Raw genomic sequence first — 21,178 nt, 5'->3', positions numbered from 1 at the left:
AAGAAACCCACATAGAGACCCATAAAGATGAAAAAGCAGAACACTAAAGCAATTCTTCATGCACGTAATTTAGTTTAAAAGAATCTTGGTTTCATAATGCGAAGTCCAGGGCCGGCCCCGTGGCTTAGAGGTTAAGTGCGCACGCTCCACTGCTAGTGGACCAGGTTCGGATCCCGGGAGTGCACCAACACACTGCTTCTCCGGCCATGCTGAGGCCGCGTCCCACATACAGCAACTAGAAGGATGTGCAGCTATGACATACAACTATCTACTGGGGCTTTGGGGGAAAAAAATAAATAAATAAAAATTATAAAAAATAATAATAATAATAATAATAATAATGCCAAGTCCAGCAAATTCTAGCCCCACGGGAAATAGTAAAATACCCTCAGGACAACAATGAGTTTTGGTAATGGGTTATTATTATTTTTGTCGTTGTTATTATTTGTATTACTATTTTACTTTTGAGTGTTTCTATCATTATCTTGCCAGGTCAGGTACACATTTAGACAATTAAGGTTTTTATGTTTTTGTTTTTTAACAACAACAAAAAAAATCCTTTTTGGTGTCTGTCCCTTTAGATATTCAGTCCTTGGAATATGCCAATGTTATTTATTTATAATATAGGTATATTTCTGGAAATGAAAGTCAGAGGTAGATCATTTTTTTCCAGCTTTATTGAGGTATAATTGACAAATAAAAATTGTATATATTTAAGGCATATAATATGAGATTTTGATATACATATACATTGTGATCATTTTTAGCTGTAGATACTGAGCTGTCATCTTGCAACGAGTTTTGGTTCACAGTAAAACACATGTACACATGTATTGCTAACTTTTTCTTCCCCCACATCAAGCTACATACCTGCAATTCTTCTTGTCCATGCACGCCTTCCTTTCCTAAAGCAGCCTGGAGAACTAGGCATAGACAAGTGTCACTATTTTCAAATTTCTTAAAAAATAAAGGATTTGCTAAGTTAGATTAACATATCCTAAATTTTAGTGGAGTATAAAAATGGTGTTTCTTTGTATAATTTTTCTTCTCTAGAGTTGCCAGCATAACTACTATGAGGATGCAAAAGCCTATGGATTCAAAAATAAACTAATTATAGTTGCAGCTGAAACAGCTGGAAATGGATTGTATAATTTTATTGTTCCTCTCAGGGCATATTATAGACCAAAGAAAGAACTTAATCCTGTAGTGCTGCTATTGGATAACCCGTAAGTATATTTTGAAATATACAAACAAGACAAAAAGTTTTTAATATTATATCAAAAATAACATTTTAATTTGCTTAGAATATTTTAAATCAGATACATTATGGCACATGATTCATTGGAAGGTATCTTCTGTGCTCTGGTACAAAACAATCATTGAGTATGGTTATGTTTCACAATTACTACTTAAAACATCACTGGAATACTCAGAGCTTTTTATTTAAAACTATTTTGCAAGTGGTCATTACTTAATACCAGTGGGAAACATGCCACTGAAATAATTATAGTTATTTTCCCTAAATTAGCCAACCAGCCTGGAAAATCTCTGCCAAAACTGGATAATTTTGTTATCTTTCTAAAGAACCATTAATTATCAGAGAAGCATATTAATCATCCATTTTTATGTTATACCTTGCCACATCGTCATAAGTTATGATTCTTCCACTGTTAAAACACACATTCTATAACATAACATGAATAATTAATGCTTTAACATGTTCATTTATTTTGAAAGTGTTGGATATACTCTTGTAAAATAAGACTACTTAAGCATTTCAATATCCTTGTGCAACTATAAATATAAGTCACTGAAAGCTATGGTCAAATACATTGTATCCTAAAATTATGGTATTCTTCTCTGTGACTCGAAATTAGTAGCAGATGGTCCTTAGATCAATACCGTATTTTAGGATCCTCCAACTCTCTTATTAAATTCCAAAGTGATGCAAATTTCTGGATAAACTGAATGGGCCCCAAATCTGTTGCCTTGTCTCTGCCTTTAAAATTTATCAAAAGAAGTTTCTCAAAACAGAGATAGCTCCCAAATATATTATAACTTCATGGCATTGTTTATTCTGAATATACCAATATGAACATAGTCATTGATGCTTCTGTTTTAGCATCATTATCACAATGATAATCAACTCTGAAAATTGAGCTCATCTCTAGAGGTTTCAGTTGTATAATTTTCAGGTATGATGACTTAATGACTTTTTTGATACCACTTTGGCATCCAAGGAGAGGTGAGGTAGATTTAGGGCCGGTCTAGGGGAACAGAGACTTGGACCCAATGTCAGAAGAAATAAAAGCTTAATAAAACAAATCTTAGGAGAATGAAAGTTGGGTTGCGGGATGGCTATGGTGATAGAGTGGTTGTAAAGAACGTCCAAGGGCTTTGAATATATCCCTAATTCTCAAACTTCTCTGGTAGGAAGCTCTAAGAGACTGGATGAGCTGGCCACAAGAGATGCTCAGTTAACTATATGAATTCAAACCTGTCAGGTTTTGGCCCTTTTTGCTTATGGTATATCCACTCCCTTAGGGATAGAATATAAGGCAGGAGCATTTACAAGCTGATTGCCTTAGAGCATCCTCATCCTCATATGGCTTGGATCAGTGTGGATCAACTCAGACCCCAGAATACAGAGGGGAAGATAGGAAGAGGCTTGAAAAGAAAGAAGTGGAACTGTACTTATATCATCCCTGTGGTAAAACAAAGGATAAAAACTGTCCTTTCCTCTGCTTTTCATTATTTCAAGGTAAAATTTCTTGTCCTGATGTGTAAATCTCCTGATTAGGTTCCTGGACCCAATTTCAACGAGTATGTGTTGGGGTTTCCCCACACCTCCAACAAGCAATGCTCGGGACACCAGCTGGGTATCCTACAATTCAACTCAACTCTGACACTACCCAGCGATAGTATCAGATTCCACAGATTAAGGGTTCAGTCCTACACGACTACCGCCCCCCCACTTCAGAAGCCATTCACAAGCCAAGGTATCACCTGTGCTTCTGACCAACCAGCTATAGATTAGAGGTTCCAATGACACCCTCCTTGGACTTCACGTGCCAGTTCCAAGTCTGGGTTGTTACCTGTACTTCAGAATGACTGGCTATAAATCAAGTTCGATTAATTTGCTAGAGCAACTCACAGAACTCAGAGAAACATTTTACTTACTGGATTATCAGTTTATTATAAAATGATACAACTCAGGAACAGCCAGATGGAAGAGATGCGTAGGGCAAGGAATGGGGAATGCCCTCTCCCAGGGCACCACTAATCTCCAAATCTCCTCATGTTCACCATCCTGGAAGATCTCCAAACCCCGTCCTTTGGGGTTTTTGTAGAGGCTTCATTACATAGGCTTGGTGGATTAAATCATTGGCCGTTGGGGATTGAACTCAATCTCCAGCCCTTTCCACTCCCCGGAAATCAGGGGATGAGACTGAAAGTTCCAACCTTCTATTCATGGTTGGTTTTCCTGGCAACCAGCCCCCATTCTTGGGTGCTTTCCAAAAGTCACCTCATTAACATAAACCCAGTTGTGGTGGAAAGGGGCTTGTTAGGAATAACAAGACACCCATTTCACCTTTATGGCCCTGAAGTGATTTCAGGAATTGAGGACGAGAGACCAAATATTATGACAAAAGATACTCCCTCCCTTTGTCCTTCTTTATCACTCAGAAAATTTCAAGGGTTTTGGGAGCTGTGAGCCAGGAACCCTCAATGATGTTGAGGAAATATATATGAGAAATATCACACCTTCCAAAAGAATCAGTCTCTCCAAATTTTGGAGTGGAGTTTACTCCATGGAATGGAGATGGGATCCTCTCTTTTTCAGTATCCAGTCTTGCTAAGTAATCCCATCTCAGAATCACTAATCCTCCTTTCTCGTGCTTATTATCCCACTGAGCTAGTGGCTGGAGCTAGAGTTCCTTAATGTGTGTACCTTGTATAGACTGGAATAGCTATCACTAAGTCAGTCCCTTTCTGTTTGGTTTTTAATAAACGGGTTGCCAAAATGCCCAGTTACTGAATGATTGATTGATTTGTATATTAGAATTGTAAAATCAAGTGGTTGTTTGTACAGTCTTCATTCCTAAATCTGATCAATCACAGAAAAATCTGGAAACTCTGTTTCTCTTAATTACTGGCAAACTGGTCAGTAATTCTGTATAAATATAGATGTACCTTTCATCAGAGAATATCTTATCTGAATGGGACCATAGAGATAATTAAATAAAATTAATATTCTTTACCTCTACCCACTGTTCATAATAGTAATAATTGTTGAGCACTTACTACATGTCAGTCATTACACTAGACACTTTACCTTTATTTTCTGTTTTATTCCCATAAGAAATATATCCACATTGCACAGTGATGATTTATCCTTGGAGAGACGTACCAAGCAACTGAAGATCTCAAAGCTTACAAGTTAACAATGATAACATTTAAACAAATCAGTTTGCGTGACTTGTTTACACCACTGTCTCTTATTTTATAGACAAAGAAAAACAGACCAAACAAGTTAAATGACTTTTTCCAAGGTCAATTCTAGGATTAGAACTTTCTCTGCAATTTGTAGTTCATTGTTGTTTCAACTACATGATCTTACCTAACTTACAGGATTTTGATATATACAAAAAATACATTGTCAATTCTTTCTAGAAGCAAGAATATATTTTAACTCTGGATTAGTTTGTATTAAAATTTTCCTTTGTTTTTGTAATGACTTACATTTTGGAATTCAATTATTCACATGATGTTGTTTATTAGATGATTTTTGTGCGGTTTGACTTTCTTTCAAAGAGTTAGGATCAAAGTGCACGCTGTGAAATTTATTAGCTTCCCGTGTACTTCCCGAAAGTGGTGTCTAATGTTTTTATTTGTTGTCCTCTGTTTCTTTGGTCAAGAATGAGTAAACAAAAACTAAACACCAATAAACAATGTTCCAGGAAGTTTTAAGTGACTTTTTTTTCTTTTAACAATGAGATGCCTGTTGCTCTGCAGAGGCTAGTATTTTGCACTCTATACAAAGAAATATGATGCTTTCTTCCTTAAAATATTTTCATGTTATAAGAATTTATACACTAGTGATTGTACACACTTCTACAATTATTAGTTAGCTTCCTGTGGCTTGACTTTATTTTAAATTCACATTAGCGTTGCTGAAAATAATATTCAATAAATGGCTATTTAGGAAATTAAGTTGAAAGACCAATTAATTCAATATAACAGAAATAAATAATAACAGATGTCATAATTATAGGATTTTAAATTGTAAATTAAATTTATAATAGTCACACACACAATATGTCAAAATAAGTATTCACAATGTTTCCAAATAGAAAGCCTTCTAGATCTCATATGGTAATTAAATAAAACCCAGTCACCTTGGAGAACATCTTGCACTTGATACTGGTTCATTAGAGCTGTCTCAGTTCTGATTGGCTGGCCATCTGTTCTGTTTGGTCTGGTATTGTGCCATACTGATTTTAAATATTTTGATTACCTCCTCAACATTAAAAGTCACCTAGTCATCTGATAATACCACTTCATATGAGAGATGAAAAAGACAGTCAAAATCTTTGGAATATATTACCCAACGCTACATAGAGTTGAAGTGCAAGATTCAGGCTTATGTTCCTAATTTTTACATCTTGTTTACACTATCCTTTTATTAAATCAATCTTCTTTTCACAAAGAGTGCCAAGTAAACTTCAGTTTAGCTTATTTCAAAAGTAATGATAAAGGGGCCGGCCCGGTGGCGCAAGCGGTTAAGTGCGCGCGCTGCGGCGGCCCGGGGTTCGCTGGTTCGGATCCCGGGCGCGCACCGACGCACTGCTTGGCAAGCCATGCTGTGGCGGCGTCCCATATAAAGTGGAGGAAGATGGGCACAGATGTTAGCCCAGGGCCGTCTTCCTCAGCAAAAAAGAGGAGGATTGGCGGATGTTAGCACAGGGCTGATCTCCTCACAAAAAAAAAAAAAAAAAAGTAATGATAAAATGTCTGATATATCAGGGTTCTTATGAAGACATCCAAACTTTGGGCTAATACAAATCTGAAATATGGTCTAAACTTACTCTCTTGATAGACCTGTTGCGTGTTATTGAATTTCTCGAAGGCTCAATATTCTCATTTGTAAAATGAGTAGAACATTTATCTTAATTTGAGAGGAAACCCAATTAACAAAAAAGGGGAGTTTATTTCAAGTAGTTGAAACAAAACTTCTTATATATTTTTAAGGAAGAAATAAACTACTTAAAAGTGGAATTATGAAATGCTAACAAAATAAATTGTCTCACTACATTCATATTTTGAATTTGAAATAAAGAAATTAAGTTCATTATGGTTATTAATTAAATGGGAGATAATGTCTTCAACTTTGCAAATCCATGCAAATTTACCAACCTTTTCAATTCCTAGCAATCACTAGCTAATTAATATTTGCATATAATGGTAATTTTTATAATGAAAGATTTTGTGAGATATGATGTTTAGACTCATAAGTAGTCATCTTTCTTAATAGAATTACAGTTAAGACACTGATTAGTGATATGCTCATTTTTTTTCCTATTTATTAGTGTCAATTACTTTTTGTGTTTGTTAAAATTTTATTTCTTTTATTACTAGTTAGTTTCACCATATTTTGTTTTGGTCTATGCATGTTCATTTTGTCCTAGATCTATTTTCCTGTCATGTTCATCTTTCTTTTATCGATTTTAAATTTCTTTCTATATTAAGCACATTGATCTACAAACTTTGTATAAGTAATATTTTAAACATATGTTTTTTATATGTTAAAATATTTATGATGAGCTTTACAATTGAATCTTTCAGTCATTGTGATGAGCTTTACAATTGAATCTATCAATCACTGTCACTACTTTTCCTTAATGTAATTGCTAAATAGATAGACCTGCTCTATTCAGCAGTCAGATAAAAAAAAATTGCATACATTTTATTATATTGTATTAGTGGTTTTATTTTTCTACATTCCACTCTTCATCTGTACTTTGGGGGTGTAACATAAGAAAGGGACATCTATTTTTATGAATGTTTTATTTTTTCCTTAATGTTTTGCAATAATAATGCTTCTCAATGTAAAGGTTATACTTGCCAATTAACTGTCTCTCAATAATCAGAAAGATTAGTCTATTAAGAGCCTATGACATCATTTATGTTATTCTTTAATTACTAAGCAGTTTATTGTCATAAACACTGTTGCCAATTTATTTAAATGGGGCAACATGATATATGTAAAGGTACAATTAATATATTCTTTATATTTCAGGTTTCCTTTTAAGCCATCCTTATCAAGAGAAGTAGTGGGTGATCTATTTGTTATACAAGTTAAATTTTGCAAAGAGTATGGCATTACATATACATACAAAAATAATGTAGGTGCTCCCTACATTAGGTACTCTTCATCAGGATTATATATTTACCAAGTTTTAGGAGACTTGGTTTACCTTGTAACACAGCTGAATTCATGTAAAGATGAACCCTGCTACCACACTACAGATGTTAATTTCTAAGGATTTGGAAGATTGCTTGAGCACTGTAAATACACGTTTGTGGCAGAATTGCATGTGACTAGAATTCATGAGTTTCCTAAAACAAGGCAATAATTTTGATGTCCAAGTACTTTTAATGATTCCTACTGGACGAAGCAACAAAATACAAAGGCCACAGCTTCAGTTTTAATTCTAACAGACGGATTGACATAAGGTAAGGACTTACTTTGTCCCCAGTGACCCCAGTGTACTCTTATTGCACAGAAGATTTTCAGTATCTTGATTAAGTTGAATTATTCAATAACATGAAATATTGTTACAAGACTTTGGAAGAAAGATATGTCACAGTGGACAGATGCTCAGAGAAGAGAGCATCAAGAAACTAAAATAATCTGAATTTAAAAGAATGAGTCATTAAAAAGGAGATTATTTCATCCTTAGTATATATCTATAATTAATAAAGAAGAATTATGAATCCAACTCTGCCACATAAGTTGTAGCTACTCCCTTTATCTGACTGGAACTATATAGGAGCAAAGACAGAGAAAACAAAAAGTAACCAAAAAAAAAGCATAAGCCAACGGATTTTTCAAACCACCATAAAATCTCAGTGCTGCCACAGTCTTGTGTATGTGCATCCTCACGTGTGTTTCTACAATCACCAGGTAGAGTAAGAGAGACATGAAGGCTCTTGAATCAGCAGTTAGAGTGGTTCTTCTAATTTTAAGAAGCAGAGCAGTGCCCAGAAAGAGAACTAGAAGGCACCATTCAAAGGCAGCTATCGGGAGTGTATATTGTTATATTTGTTGAAAACAACATACATCATGAGCTTTAAAAATATTTACAGTCTGTGATTCACTAATAATATTCCTTCTATGAATGTTTTGGGTTCAATGATAAAAACTAATGGTAGGAAAAAAGCCAAAGATGTCCATACCAATATCATTTATAGTAGTCAGAATTGGAAATAACTTGTAACTTCAATAACTAATAGCATAAAAGTGAAAGTAACTTATAAACTGAATAATTGAGGATATTTTAAATGAATTGTGGTACACTTATAATATGTGATAATATGGGGCCATTTCAAATGGCTACGAAGAAATTTAATGATGGGAGGAATTTAATGAACATTACAACCGTGGTATTCTTTGGAAGATTTCTTTTTACGCTTCACTGTATTGAGCATTCTTTTCTTTTTTTTTTTTTTTTTTGTGGGAAGATCAGCCCTGAGCTAACATCCATGCCAATCCTCCTCTTTTTGAGGAGGAAGACTGGCCCTGAGCTAACATCCCTGCTGATCTTCCTTCATTTTACGTCAGATGCCGCCACAGCGTGGCCTGACAAGCGGTGCGGCGGTGCGCACCTGGGATCGGAACCCTGGCGGCCAGCAGCGGAGCTCATGCACTAATCCGCTGCACCACAGGGCCGGCCCCAGAGCATTCTTTTTCTTAAGAGTGTAAAAGGATAAGGGGATGATCAATAGGAAGAAAATAAGTCAGGAAGGAAGAGACTTCGTCTAGCTACAATAAGCACCTGGGATATGACAGCTGCTATGCTTCCCTTTGCGTAGAATTGTCCTCCTTCTCTTTTACTAGGCAAACTCCTATTCATCCTTCAACATCCAAATTAAATATCACCTCTGTGACATAATCCCCATTCTGCTTCCTAAGTGCAACCTATTGTTTATTTTTTCATATTAAAACATATAATTGTGTGCTTTTGTACATATGTTCCAAAAACTCTATTTGAATACAAGGAAACATGATGTTATTTTTTGCATATGGCTGAGTATATTAAAATGTCTATTATATAAAATGTTTTGGATATATATATATGCTGAGTGAATAGATGCATGAAAGAATTAATAACTTTATCAAATGAATACAGTAGATTAAGTGATTGCTAAGGAAGCATCTAGGTTTATGATTCTTTCTCTAAATATGCATATAGTAAAGATTTCAGTTATAATAAATATTTGCTCAACAATATGTATTGAGTAAATCAATAATTTAAAAGGTGAATTACTTTAATTTTAATTTTCTATAATGCATGGGTACGTATACATATTTATTTATTGATATGTTGCTCTATTAAAGGGCATGTTGTAATTCTATATATCCCTTAGAGAAAATTGCTCTTAATAGGCATGCTAATTTAGTTCCCTATGCTTTGGGTCATCTAAGAAAAAATTATTAGTTTCTCATTTTACAAGGTTTCTTCTGCATGAATAATTTTTAAGCTCAATGATAAGACTTTTTAGTCATAATTAAGAGTATCAATCAGTATTTTTGTAGAATGATGCCATAATGTTTCTGATTTAGAAAACAGAACTACAACTTGCTTTTAGCATCGTATTATTCATAACAAGTACAAATGACATTTTCTGATTAATGTTAAGAACAAAGGCACTTAAAATTAATCTTGTCACTAGTGTTTAGTTTTGGAAATGCAAACTAAGTCAACTTACTTCCTTTCCCTAGAAGTGCTGCCACTGTTGTGACATTGTGTTTCATTTTGTAACCCATCTGCTACTTAGGCCAGATATGCATTTTCTGGATGCAATCTGTTGGTTTCCAATGGTTTACTACATGGTGGGCTCTATTGACAAGTAGGTGACAAAGTCTTTGGCACACTAACTAGTGTGGTGTCCTGTGGTTTGTCATGTGCTGTGCCCCCGTGTTGCATGATGAGTGTAATTTACCATTTCAGAATTGCAAATATGATGTATTTTGCATGTAGAGCTTATGTTCTTGTGTCATACATCTGTATTCAAACTTCCTAAGCAGTAATCTGTTGTTGAATTAAAACAAATCTTGCTGCATGCCAATTTTGCCAATTTTGTTCAGTTTCTAAAGCTATTTCAGTTTCGTGTCGTCTACAGCAATAACGTTATAGTATTACTATTGACATAGTGGTAGAGAAAACCTAAAGGTTTAACATTGTGCTGTATTGATATTATCGTAACTTCTGGAAACCTTCAAAATAATTTAGAAATGCTCATTTTAAGTCAGATTTATAAACTGGAGCATTTCCTTAAGAGTTTCTTTTAGTAAAATGTATCAGTCTATAATTTCTAAAAATTTGTTAATTAAAAGGTCGAATGTGTGCAATGCATTAGTATTAAAATATGAATTCTTTTATATGCATGAACATGACATTATAAAAGATATAAAAACTAAAAGATCATAAAACTAATATGCTTATAAAATGTGTTAATTTTCCACTTAAAAAAAATGTCAGCCAGAGCCTTCAAAATAAAATGCTAAAAGTTATCACTTGAGAACTTGCATGCTAACATTTCATCGTGTAGATGTTGAACAAACTAAGTTTTGTAGCTTTGAAAGTGTCTACGGCTGTGGATATGTGAAAGGCCAAACAGACTAATATATATTTAGCCTCCATTCTACATCAATATAATTTACATTATCAGTTGTTATGATACTAACTAATTAAATGAAGTTAGATGTACTAAACTACAGTTTAAATCCCTGAAAGTGAAATCCACCCACTAGTAATGTTACCTTGAAATGATAGTATTCTATTAAAATTCATTTGAAAAATAGTATATTGAAAAGATAAAGAATAAACCTCCCATCTGTCTTTGCTGATGTGAACTGTGAAATGGATTCTTCCTCAGTAAAAGTATTTATGATGAGGAAAAGAAGAACTGAGAGAATCAAGTTTGTAGGATTAGAGATGAAACAGGATTGGCTACAAGTTGATAATTATCGAAGCTGGATGATTGGTCCGTGAAGATTCATTGAACTATTCTCCTCTCTTGCTTATGTTTGAAATTTTTCTTAAAAGTAACAACAACAACAAAAACCTCTGAGTGAATTAAAACACACTCACAAACACTCCCTTCTACTCGTACATTCACATTCTAGTTCTCCTTGAAAAGGAAGTCTTAAAGAAGGATAGGACACACACATTGCCTTTAGATTATCTGTACCTTTTTTCCATCCATATTGATTTTTTTCTTGAGTAGCCATCTGGTGGCTGAACTGTGTAAAGCAACGCTGAAGAAAAAAATAGAGAGTGGCTTTGTAGACAGGATAGTGGGGAGAAATTATGTTGGACATGGAGTTATAAGAATAAATTGGTAGCCTCATAAAAAAGGAAAAAAAAGAATAAAATGCAACATTAAATGAATATAAAAATGATAATTTAAAGTTAAAACATGAAGAACAAAAAGTTTCCACTTAGTTCAGAAATGCCATTCCAATTTTATGTATTTTCTATAGCTTTAAACTCATATGCAATCATAATTGCTAAAATAATTTGCCAAGGTTATGTGTAAACTACAACAGCCAGTATTTTGAGTATGGAATTAACTGGTACATATAGCTATAGGTAGCTATTAGCTATTTAGCACAAGTGCTCTCACAGTGCAATTTTTGTCAAGTTTCAACTTCATTGAGTTATTGCTGATGAAATAGTCATCTTTCCTATCATAACTTCTATCTGTACCCTTTTCCAGTCAAGCTTAACTCTTATCACCTTATCTTTCTCTTTTTCTTTATAAATAATTATAATAGAGAGATTTTTTTTAATGAGGAATAAAAGATTGTAAGAGCTGAAATATAAGAAAGTGATTTAGAATTATAATAAGGTGAGTTGAAGACATATGAGTTAAGCATCATTTTTATGGTCCATAAGGGACCATATCACATTCATTTTCCACCTACTTCTTTCTTTTTTTAAAAAAATATATTTTAATAGATGTAAGAACAATGATGATGAATTTCCTAGATAAAAGGAACACCGAAGTATTCTTAGGAATTTAAACTTGATCATCATGTTGATTGGATGTTATGGTCCTGGCCCCTCTCACCATAGGAAATTTATTTGGAATAACATTCTGTTTCCACAGTTTTAGCCCTAAAATATCTTCCACAGAACATTGTTCCTGATTCAGGTGAAATATTTTTTTCTGGACTACTCCTGGGGATGTTGGACTCAAAGCTTTGGTAATACTCTCTCGCCTTATAACAGAGTAAGAAATCCTGCCTCCTGCCTTCCCATAAAAGGAAAATAATTCTTTCTAATGTAACATGGCTAAGTGAACCAATCATGCACTTGGAAGAGATCTTCAGGGAAGTGACTCTTCAATTTAAGAATCTAAAAGGAACTATTGTTCTTTAAGTTTTACACTTCCTATTTTAAATCAGAAGTTGTGGAAATCAGACAAATTCTTATCTGACTTCAATCTAACTGTGTACCTAGAACATTCTTATACTCATTCAAGTTTAGTCTCTCTCATCTAATTCAATCCTATTTTTCTAGTTTGTGTGAAACAGAGGTAAGGAGATAATGGTCTCCTCATTTCAGCTTTAATGGTAATGTTTTCTTTTAATTCAGTGGAAGAATGCTAGTTAAGTTGTTATCAGTGGTAGGGGAAAAGATGGACTCTGTTATACCTCATAGGAACTCGTATCCTAGTGCAGCAGTAATTTCATGAAACCAAAGAAATCAGGTTATTCCGTCACTTGCTCAAAAACTTAAGGCTGGCTACAACTTTGTAGGCTTGAATACAAGTGACATTTATATATTTTACATACTCTTGGCTGTGTGGAACCAATCTATAATGCATAGCTTTACACAAAGAAATAATAGACGTTTAAAAATAAACATTTCACAGTTCTGTATTTCTTTATTAGGCTTGACTATTTGAATTAATAGAAGTATTTATTTCTATTCTTACCAAAGCACCTTAAGGATAAAAAATACAAATATCCTGTCTTCGAAATAGTGTGCTAACTGTAAAAACCAAGTTTTAACATGCTCTATTTAATTGCAAATGGGTGTTTTCCGTGTTTTATTTATATAATGAATGAATATTATTAAATAAAGATTCTTAACGCATATGCTTTGAAATGGTTGAGATCTGATGAAACATAAAGAGCCCAAAAATACAAATTATTTCATATCAGTAGAGAATATTGCGTTATAATGCCCATTAACGTCTACCACTGCACACTTTGGGAAAGCCACCTTACGAGGGCAACCTATACAGACACAGGGAGTAAGCAAGTTTTAGCACTGATCCTAGTACTGTGATCTATTGAAAGTCCATTTTTCTCTGTTGATATTTATCAAAGCCTAGATGACCTACTCAGGTGTGGAGTGACTTTTGCTGCCAACATGGTGGTTGTGGACAAAGAGAGCACCATGAGTGCCGAGGAGGACTACATGGCAGATGCCAAAACGATTGTGAACGTGCAGACCCTTTTCAGGTAAATTCTGGATAACTCTGCCCTGTCATTACTCACTGCTCACTGTCTGTGAAATATTTGCCTCTGATTCTGTGTATAAGGAATGAACATGAGACACTCACACTGAAGTTATGTTCATGTATTAGATCATAAAACAAATACTTATTTACCACCTAAGGTATGACTGGCACTGTGTGAAGTTTAATTTTTAACACCGGGTCAGGGCTGACCCCATGGCTTAACGGTTAAGTGCGCGCGCTCCGCTGCTGGCAGCCCGGGTTCGGATCCCGGGCGCGCACTGAGGCACTGCTTCTCCGGCCATGTTGAGGCCGCGTCCCACATACAGCAACTAGAAGGATGTGCAGCTATGACATACAACTATCTACTGGGGCTTTGGGGGAAAAAATAAAATTATAAAAACAAAACAAAAAAAAACACCGGGTCAGTAATTCTTTTAAAAATAAGTAGAATAATAAATCTATTTTCTTGTCTAGTTTAACAATAACAAGTTCTAAAAAACTATATGTTGTAGCCTTCACGATCTGTGACAGATCATGCAGGTTTTAATTTTAGTTTTATGCCTAGCAGTGGCCAAAGGTATGCATTTACATACTGGATAACTAGTAATGAAAGATGGCAAGGCTGCAAGCAGGTAATTTACCCGTGTTAGGAGCCACACCATAACCTTACCTTCACTAGTTTCCTGTCTTTCATTAATTAAACTCAGCCAGATAGGAATTCGCACTGTGGTCATCTTTGGGTGAGAAAGAGCAATCCTGACTGGAGAAAAGTCCATGACATAAGAAAAGCCAAAATCACCTATAAATCAAGACATCTACATCACTTGGAATAATTCTTCCTAAAATCATTTTAAAATGTACATATCTAAAATATCATTATTTCAGTTTGATGAGTTTTGCAGAAGTCTAAAGGAAACATCTGAGGTACCAAATTACAAAAGTAAACAAAACATTGGGAACTTGATCCTCTTCTGTCCTCGCTCCACCTTCGCATTGTAGCAAGGTGGATATTGAGGATAATGATCTGTTTATAGTTTGGTTTCAGAATTCAGAAGAGAGAGCCTAGGTATAAGTCTCACTTAAGTTGATTATTTATTATATGATTTTAGGGAAGTTAATTTCTTTCTCTAAACCTCAATGTCTTAATCACAAGGTTGTTTGAGATTTAAAAATATATAATGCCTTAGCACATGGCTGGTAGTTTTCGGTTGCTTGAAAAATGTTAACTACTATATTTATTAGCAGTGTAATTATCACTTTCATGTGGCCGAGTGGAAAAGCCACAGACCCTGGAATGACATGGCAACAAACTTCATCTGGCACAACCTCTATCCCAGAGGTTCCAGCAGAGACTTACTAACTCTGGACCTTAAGTGTGTTTCTTAATCTCGTTGAAATTCGGTTTTCCTCATCTGTAAAATGCATATGGGAAATAATTAGTCCTTTCTGTAGTGTTAATGTAAAGGCTGGAAATCAAGTATATAAAGAATCTCTCACAGCACCTGGAAAATCTACCCTGAACCTCTTGTGCCAGAAGGCGATATACACCCTCTGAAGTTACTATAATGCACCAGTTCATTTAGAATATAGCTAACTAGTCAATGAGCTATATTAAAGAGTACGTTTAAAGATAGCATAACATATATTTAAAATATGACAGATATAAGCAATTTTTTTTCTGTAGAGAATGAAAAAAATTACAGGGTAGGAAGTTAATTCAGAGGGATGAGATTTATAGCCAATGAATCAAGTCATACTTTTCGATTCCATGCTTGGCAAAAGCTAATTATAGTTTTAACGAGAGAGGATCCAGGGTCTTTTTGATTAAACATTCCATTTTAATTTTCAACTTACTGTGAGTTTATTTCTATTATGGTGAAATTTCTATTGATTTAAATTTTATTGCATATTCTCTGAATGAATTATTTTGATTCCAAGTTAATAATAAATCCTCATCTTACTGAGAGGTGCAAAGGCTCTAATTAATTATTTAAAACGAGCTAACTGACCAGAATAACTAAGGGCAGTCATACACATGGTAATTGACATGTGCAAAGGCTGTGTTCCCTGAGTACTTGGCTGAGGAGGCAATCATACGTTGGAAGAATGAATGGTTGAATGAATGAGTCACTTTGCATCCCTGAAGTATTAAGGTTACTTATCTTCAGCAGAATATTTTAGAAATTATGCAATTTTTTATGGTGCATAAACACATCTAGACTGAATAGTTTTAAGCAGAACTTTCAAAGAACTATTAGATACCCAGATTATAAAGTAATTACTTCTGTTTTTCCCTTTCCTTTGCCTGTAAAGGCATTATCATATTTTGCTAAGTAGATGATATTTTTCAGGAAAAAAAATTCTATGAAACTTTTTTTGGAGTAATTCATAAACTGTTAATCTATGCATGCTACATTAGGCTAGTCTTAATAAAAAAATAAGACACCAATAGGTCCCTATGATACACAAAATATCATTTATGTAGATAAATGACCAAAATCATGCAGATTGGTAGTTTCATTTTATAGGTGCAGTCAGGTACTGCCCTTGAGGTTGCTCTCCCACATTCCTTGAAAATTTTAGTTCCTGATTGACTGTGACTCTCACCAACCCTGCTTCTACTGTAATTCTTGATGATTTCAGCGATCCTACATAGATGATCTTTTCAGTATCTTATCTCAGCCACCTGTCCTCATGGTCATAGTCTTTACCTTGAAGTACCAAAAGTTTTACCTTCCGCAGTCTCCATTTCATTCAACTATCTGAGAACTACTGTTTATTTTCTACTTCGTTTCTTCTAATACCCCCAACTCCTGACAGTAATTTGTCCCCACTGGAACCTACCATCCACTGATTCTACACCTTTTCACTCTCCTTGCTCACTTGGGGCTTTTCTTCCCTCTTTACCCAGATTACATTGCAAGGTCAATCATTATAATCACTCCTGTGCTGAAACCCTAAGCACATAATCACTGATTATCTACTATAGGCTGACACTGATCTCAACTCTGTTTCCTTTTCTCTCTTCCTCCTACTCCCAGATCTCTGTCATCTCAGGTTCTCTACCCACCATCTTGCATGAAATTCCCTAGAGGCAGATGACAACATTCCAGAGGTAGGATCCAGCTACTCTTACAAGCAAGTATGAGGCAACTAGAAATCCAGGCACAGTGGTCGGATACCAGGCTATTTAGGATGAGAGCCTAGGGCCCCATCTCCAAGGGAAGTAGAGTCCTACACATTGAGTCTGCATGAGCGATTAGTGTTAAAAATGATTAAAGAAGACAATTAAGGTGATTCAAACAACTTGACTTAACACTTCATGCAGCGGGCAGTCTCTGTTCCCAAGGCTCCAGAGAACTGCAAAATGGGGTGGGAGACAGGAAACTTTTATAGGATAAAAAATAAGGAACAAAGAAGAGAAAATGAATAAGAAACAAGGAATTAAGCACATATGGAGCCCAGGGTTGGCTTGGTGTCTGGGGATTGGCTGACTGGGTACGTACGCTGTGTTTCTGGTCAAGCAGAGCATTTACAGGGACAGGAAAATTATCTCAGTGTCAGTTTGCTGACATGGCATCTAGGGCTCCATCTCGGGCCTAGAAATTTATGTCAACAATAGTATCTCTAAAATAGCTCAGCCAATCCTTATATTTCCATGAACATCATTAATTTCCTCTAACAAGAGCCATTTTCTAATTGGTTAATTAGTAAGGCCTGTGGTGTTGATAGAACTATGGGTAACAGAAGCAGTTTTAATTCTGGGATGTGTGCTTCCTGATTAAAAACCAAGCTGAGCCACCCTGGGTGGTGAAATAGAATGCTCGCTGTACCAGGAGTTTATCTTAAACCAACGCTTGAACGTCTTGTACTGTTTATGCTGAAGTATTTTAAAGTAAATGAAAGGTATCCTAAGAGTCATTCACCTGGTATTGATGGAGTTTGGGATTTCCACCAGAAGAGTTCCAAAGTCTGATGTCAGCTTTACTTCAGTCTAGGCAGTCTGAATGTGCCCATACTCTTGCCTCATACTGCCAGGCGACGTTGTTGGAATGAGTAAGTGAGATGATTTCCGCGAAGCTCTCAGAGCCGTGCCTGGCGTAGAATAGGCAGATGGTAATTGGCGGCTGCTGCTTGTTAAAAGAACACGTCCTCAAGTTCGTGTTTCTAAAATACCGTGGTCCCAAAAATGTGTAAGCAGACATCATGATTATTTTATTAGTTGGAATACTTGGGCAAGAAGTTAGATGCAGTGTTTTATTTGGTTTGTTTATTTCTAGAAAAAAATTAAATCTGTGATCTACTCAGTATCTTTATATATGAGGCAAATAAAGATATTGCATGATGTCACTTTATATGGTGATGCTACATTTTATTTTAGCATTTGTAAGTGACTGTGTAACTATTTGGGCTTGTGCCATTTTAACTTGATTATTTTGACATTCCATTTTGATGTGAGGCATTTTGACTTACATTTTCAGCATTTAAAACTACTAAGGAATATGTTAGAAAATCTTCCATCTGTGCTTATGTTGGAGCCCAGGAGACAAGAATGAGATGGAATTTAAGAAGGAAATGAAAGTTAGAGTGCTCTAGTTCACAAGTTATTGATGTAACTGGTATGATCTATTTTGCCAGTCTGGAGTAAGGTTAAATTATTATTCAGAGGCTCAAATTGATCACCTGGTCCCCTACCTGCCCAGCTTACTAGGACATACACTTTTCACTTGACATGACTCTTTTCTCCCTAAATTGCCCAAGGACCCTTGAGAGTTACTCAGTCCAAAAAGACCAAGGCAAACAGGAGCATCTCATTAATTCACTGGCAGTGTGTATGCGTGTGGGAGTTGGGGGAGGAGTTAGGGGAGATGTGAAGCATGGAGAGAATTCCTTTTCATCTGGAGTTGCATCTATAACTTCAACATAGTTTTATGATTGAAAACTGGGCTGTGCAGTTCAACGTGTCTTCATCCAGTGGGGCAATTATGCATTTGCTAGTTTGGTCCCTGCATGTTCCTTCCGGAGAACCTACCAAGAAAGTGTTTCATCTTTAACATCCAAAGTCTAGAGCATGGCATCCAAAGTTTTAACACTCAGTTGATGAGCACTCCTGAAGTTTGTGCTAGGATGGGCCAGGAGGAGCCTCTAGCCTCAGTCATGTTCTGTGCCAGATGAGCTGTCTAGCCAGAACAACCGAAATGGCCCCTTTATTGATCACTCACCCAGATTCGTTCCTTCCCTCAAGGTGAGTTTCCCTTTGTGGGCTCTTAGTAGGAAACTTCCTCTGGGAAAACCTCTATCCCAGAGGTTCCAGATTCCCTAGGTTAGAGAATATCTCCAGTACTTTACTCAGAAGACACTCCTTGAATCCTAAACAGTTGGTCCACCACCTCTCTCCGAGACCATTTCAGAATACCAAAGACACTAGGAGAAAATGTCTTTGTCAAATTAGATCCTGTTAAACCTTTCTTTCCCACATGCTTAAGGACCTTCCTTTACACATCTAAGAGAAAACGCACAAGTGAGTTTTCCTAGCACAAATATCCCTAAAAAGTGAAAGTCTGATTTCCAAATTGAAAGAAATGCAGGTCCTCACTTTTAAATTTAAATTTCTCTTGTTGAAGTTTTACCTAACAAGGCACTGAGTACATTGGGAAAATATTGCACGTTTTCACATTTTTATAAATAAGTATTAATATCTAAACTAAATTTAAAGAGGCACATAAAAATGTGTTTTGAATTAAAAACAACCACTTCAAAATGGCCACATTCGGTCGATCTATCAAAACGACCTACTTTGGGAATGTTTGGCATGTCAGTGGCATCTCATTATTCTCATCTTACTGAGAAAGCAAGCAACATTGAGAGCAATGTACTGCCTCATCCCAGTCCTTATAGGGAAACAATGGCAGCTTCAGGCCTAAGTCTATGTCAGCAGACAGAGAGGATGAGAAACTTCCTCTAGTTGTTGAGAAGCTAACATTTCTCTGGGGAGCACACAGAATAATATTTAGTGCAGAATGGGTACAAAATTAAATACCTATTAGTTTAATTTGCATTGTAAAAGTCCAGTAGTGATTTAGTTTAGAAGTCCCTTGGGGTTGATTTTGTTTCAATATTGTTAAAAGATAAAGTGAGGCATATTAAAAATATTAAGAGTTAATTTGAACAAAAACTGATTTGAATCAGGCAGCATCCAATCTAGAAGATAAAAGGGAGCTCCAAGGAGCTGTACAAAATGAAGGACTTTTATAGGCAGAGGGGAGTGGGAATGAGGAAATTATACTGGCCAAAAGTGGGTTGGTTATTGCAAAGTTACTTTCTTTTAAGGGATGGCAGGGGTCTACTAGGCAGATGACTTAACTAGTGCTGACCTGGTGATTCCTGATTGACTAGTTTACGATTCCATTTCTGAGAAAGCCAAAACTGTAATTAAATCTCAGTTTGGTGACATGGGGCTTAGCATAAGTCACTCCATTTGGGTCCTATTGTCTTGTTTTTAACAATATGAAGATATTTTTGTTTTTGCTTTTGTTTTCTAAAATTTAGCTGGCCAGACTTGTAAGATAATGAATACTCTGTTGATGGAAACATTCAAATAAGTCATGGATCTGTCATCTGTTTGGAACAGAGGAATTCCTGTGTTATCTGGGCGGCAGGTCAAGATGACCTCTACAACCACCTGCCATTGTGATTTGTTAATGTGGTATTACTGAGCATCCAGTAAGTGTGGGGATGATACAGGATGCTTGGCTGCAGTGATGATTAAGGCAGACATAGCTCCTGGCCTCAGGATGCTAATAGTCTAGCATGGAAAGTATTAAGCAAGTCATTTAAAGATTTAAATAGAAAATTGTAAGTGTGGCAACTATTGAAAAAAATAGAATGTTATATAGACCCAGATAACAGGAATGTGTGATTTAGTCCAATGGGTCAAGGAATGCTTCCCTGAGAAATTGATACTCAGTCTTTTCTTTGAAAGATAAAGAGACTAAGTGGCCTAAGAGAGGAGTCGAGCCTCCCACATGGGGGCAGCACGTACGAAGGCTCTGAGGTGCTAAGACTAGCATATTCAGGGACTTGGAGCAGAGCAAGGGGAAGATTGCTCTGACATGAGACTGAAATGGAAATCAGAAGCCAGAATATCCATGGCTTTATAGAGCACGTTAATAAGTTGAGCTTTGTTTTAAGAATAATAGGAAATCATTGAAGGATAGAGAATTTTAAAATATTATTTCAGCTACAACGTGGAGAATGGTTTGGAGGAAAGCAAGAGTGAGTGAAAATTAACGAGGCAGAAGGCTGTTGAATTGCCAGGACTATAAGAGCATAAATGTCAAGTTAAAAAATAAAAATAGAAAAGCAATATTGTCTTTAGCCTGGCACAAGTAGTTGTAGTCTTATTGAGGAAATAGCC

General features: G+C 35.6%; 1 protein-coding gene across 5 annotated transcripts in view; it reads left to right on the top strand.

The window, feature by feature from the left end:
• KCNT2 (potassium sodium-activated channel subfamily T member 2) overlaps positions 1-21,178 on the top strand; it is a 348,393-nt gene that overhangs the window by 245,634 nt on the left and 81,581 nt on the right. For all 5 annotated transcript variants that reach the window (XM_058533726.1, XM_058533725.1, XM_058533723.1 and 2 more), the window contains 2 exons: positions 1,054-1,226; positions 13,628-13,762. In XM_058533726.1, coding sequence (XP_058389709.1) covers positions 1,054-1,226; positions 13,628-13,762 — 308 coding nt within the window. The remainder of the gene's footprint in view (positions 1-1,053; positions 1,227-13,627; positions 13,763-21,178) is intronic.

This window comes from Diceros bicornis, chromosome 38 (assembly GCF_020826845.1).
Source record: "Diceros bicornis minor isolate mBicDic1 chromosome 38, mDicBic1.mat.cur, whole genome shotgun sequence".
Taxonomy (NCBI): Eukaryota; Metazoa; Chordata; class Mammalia; order Perissodactyla; family Rhinocerotidae; genus Diceros; species Diceros bicornis.
The sequence above is the reverse complement of the archived record's forward strand: the minus strand, read 5'-3'. Positions and strand labels throughout refer to the sequence as shown.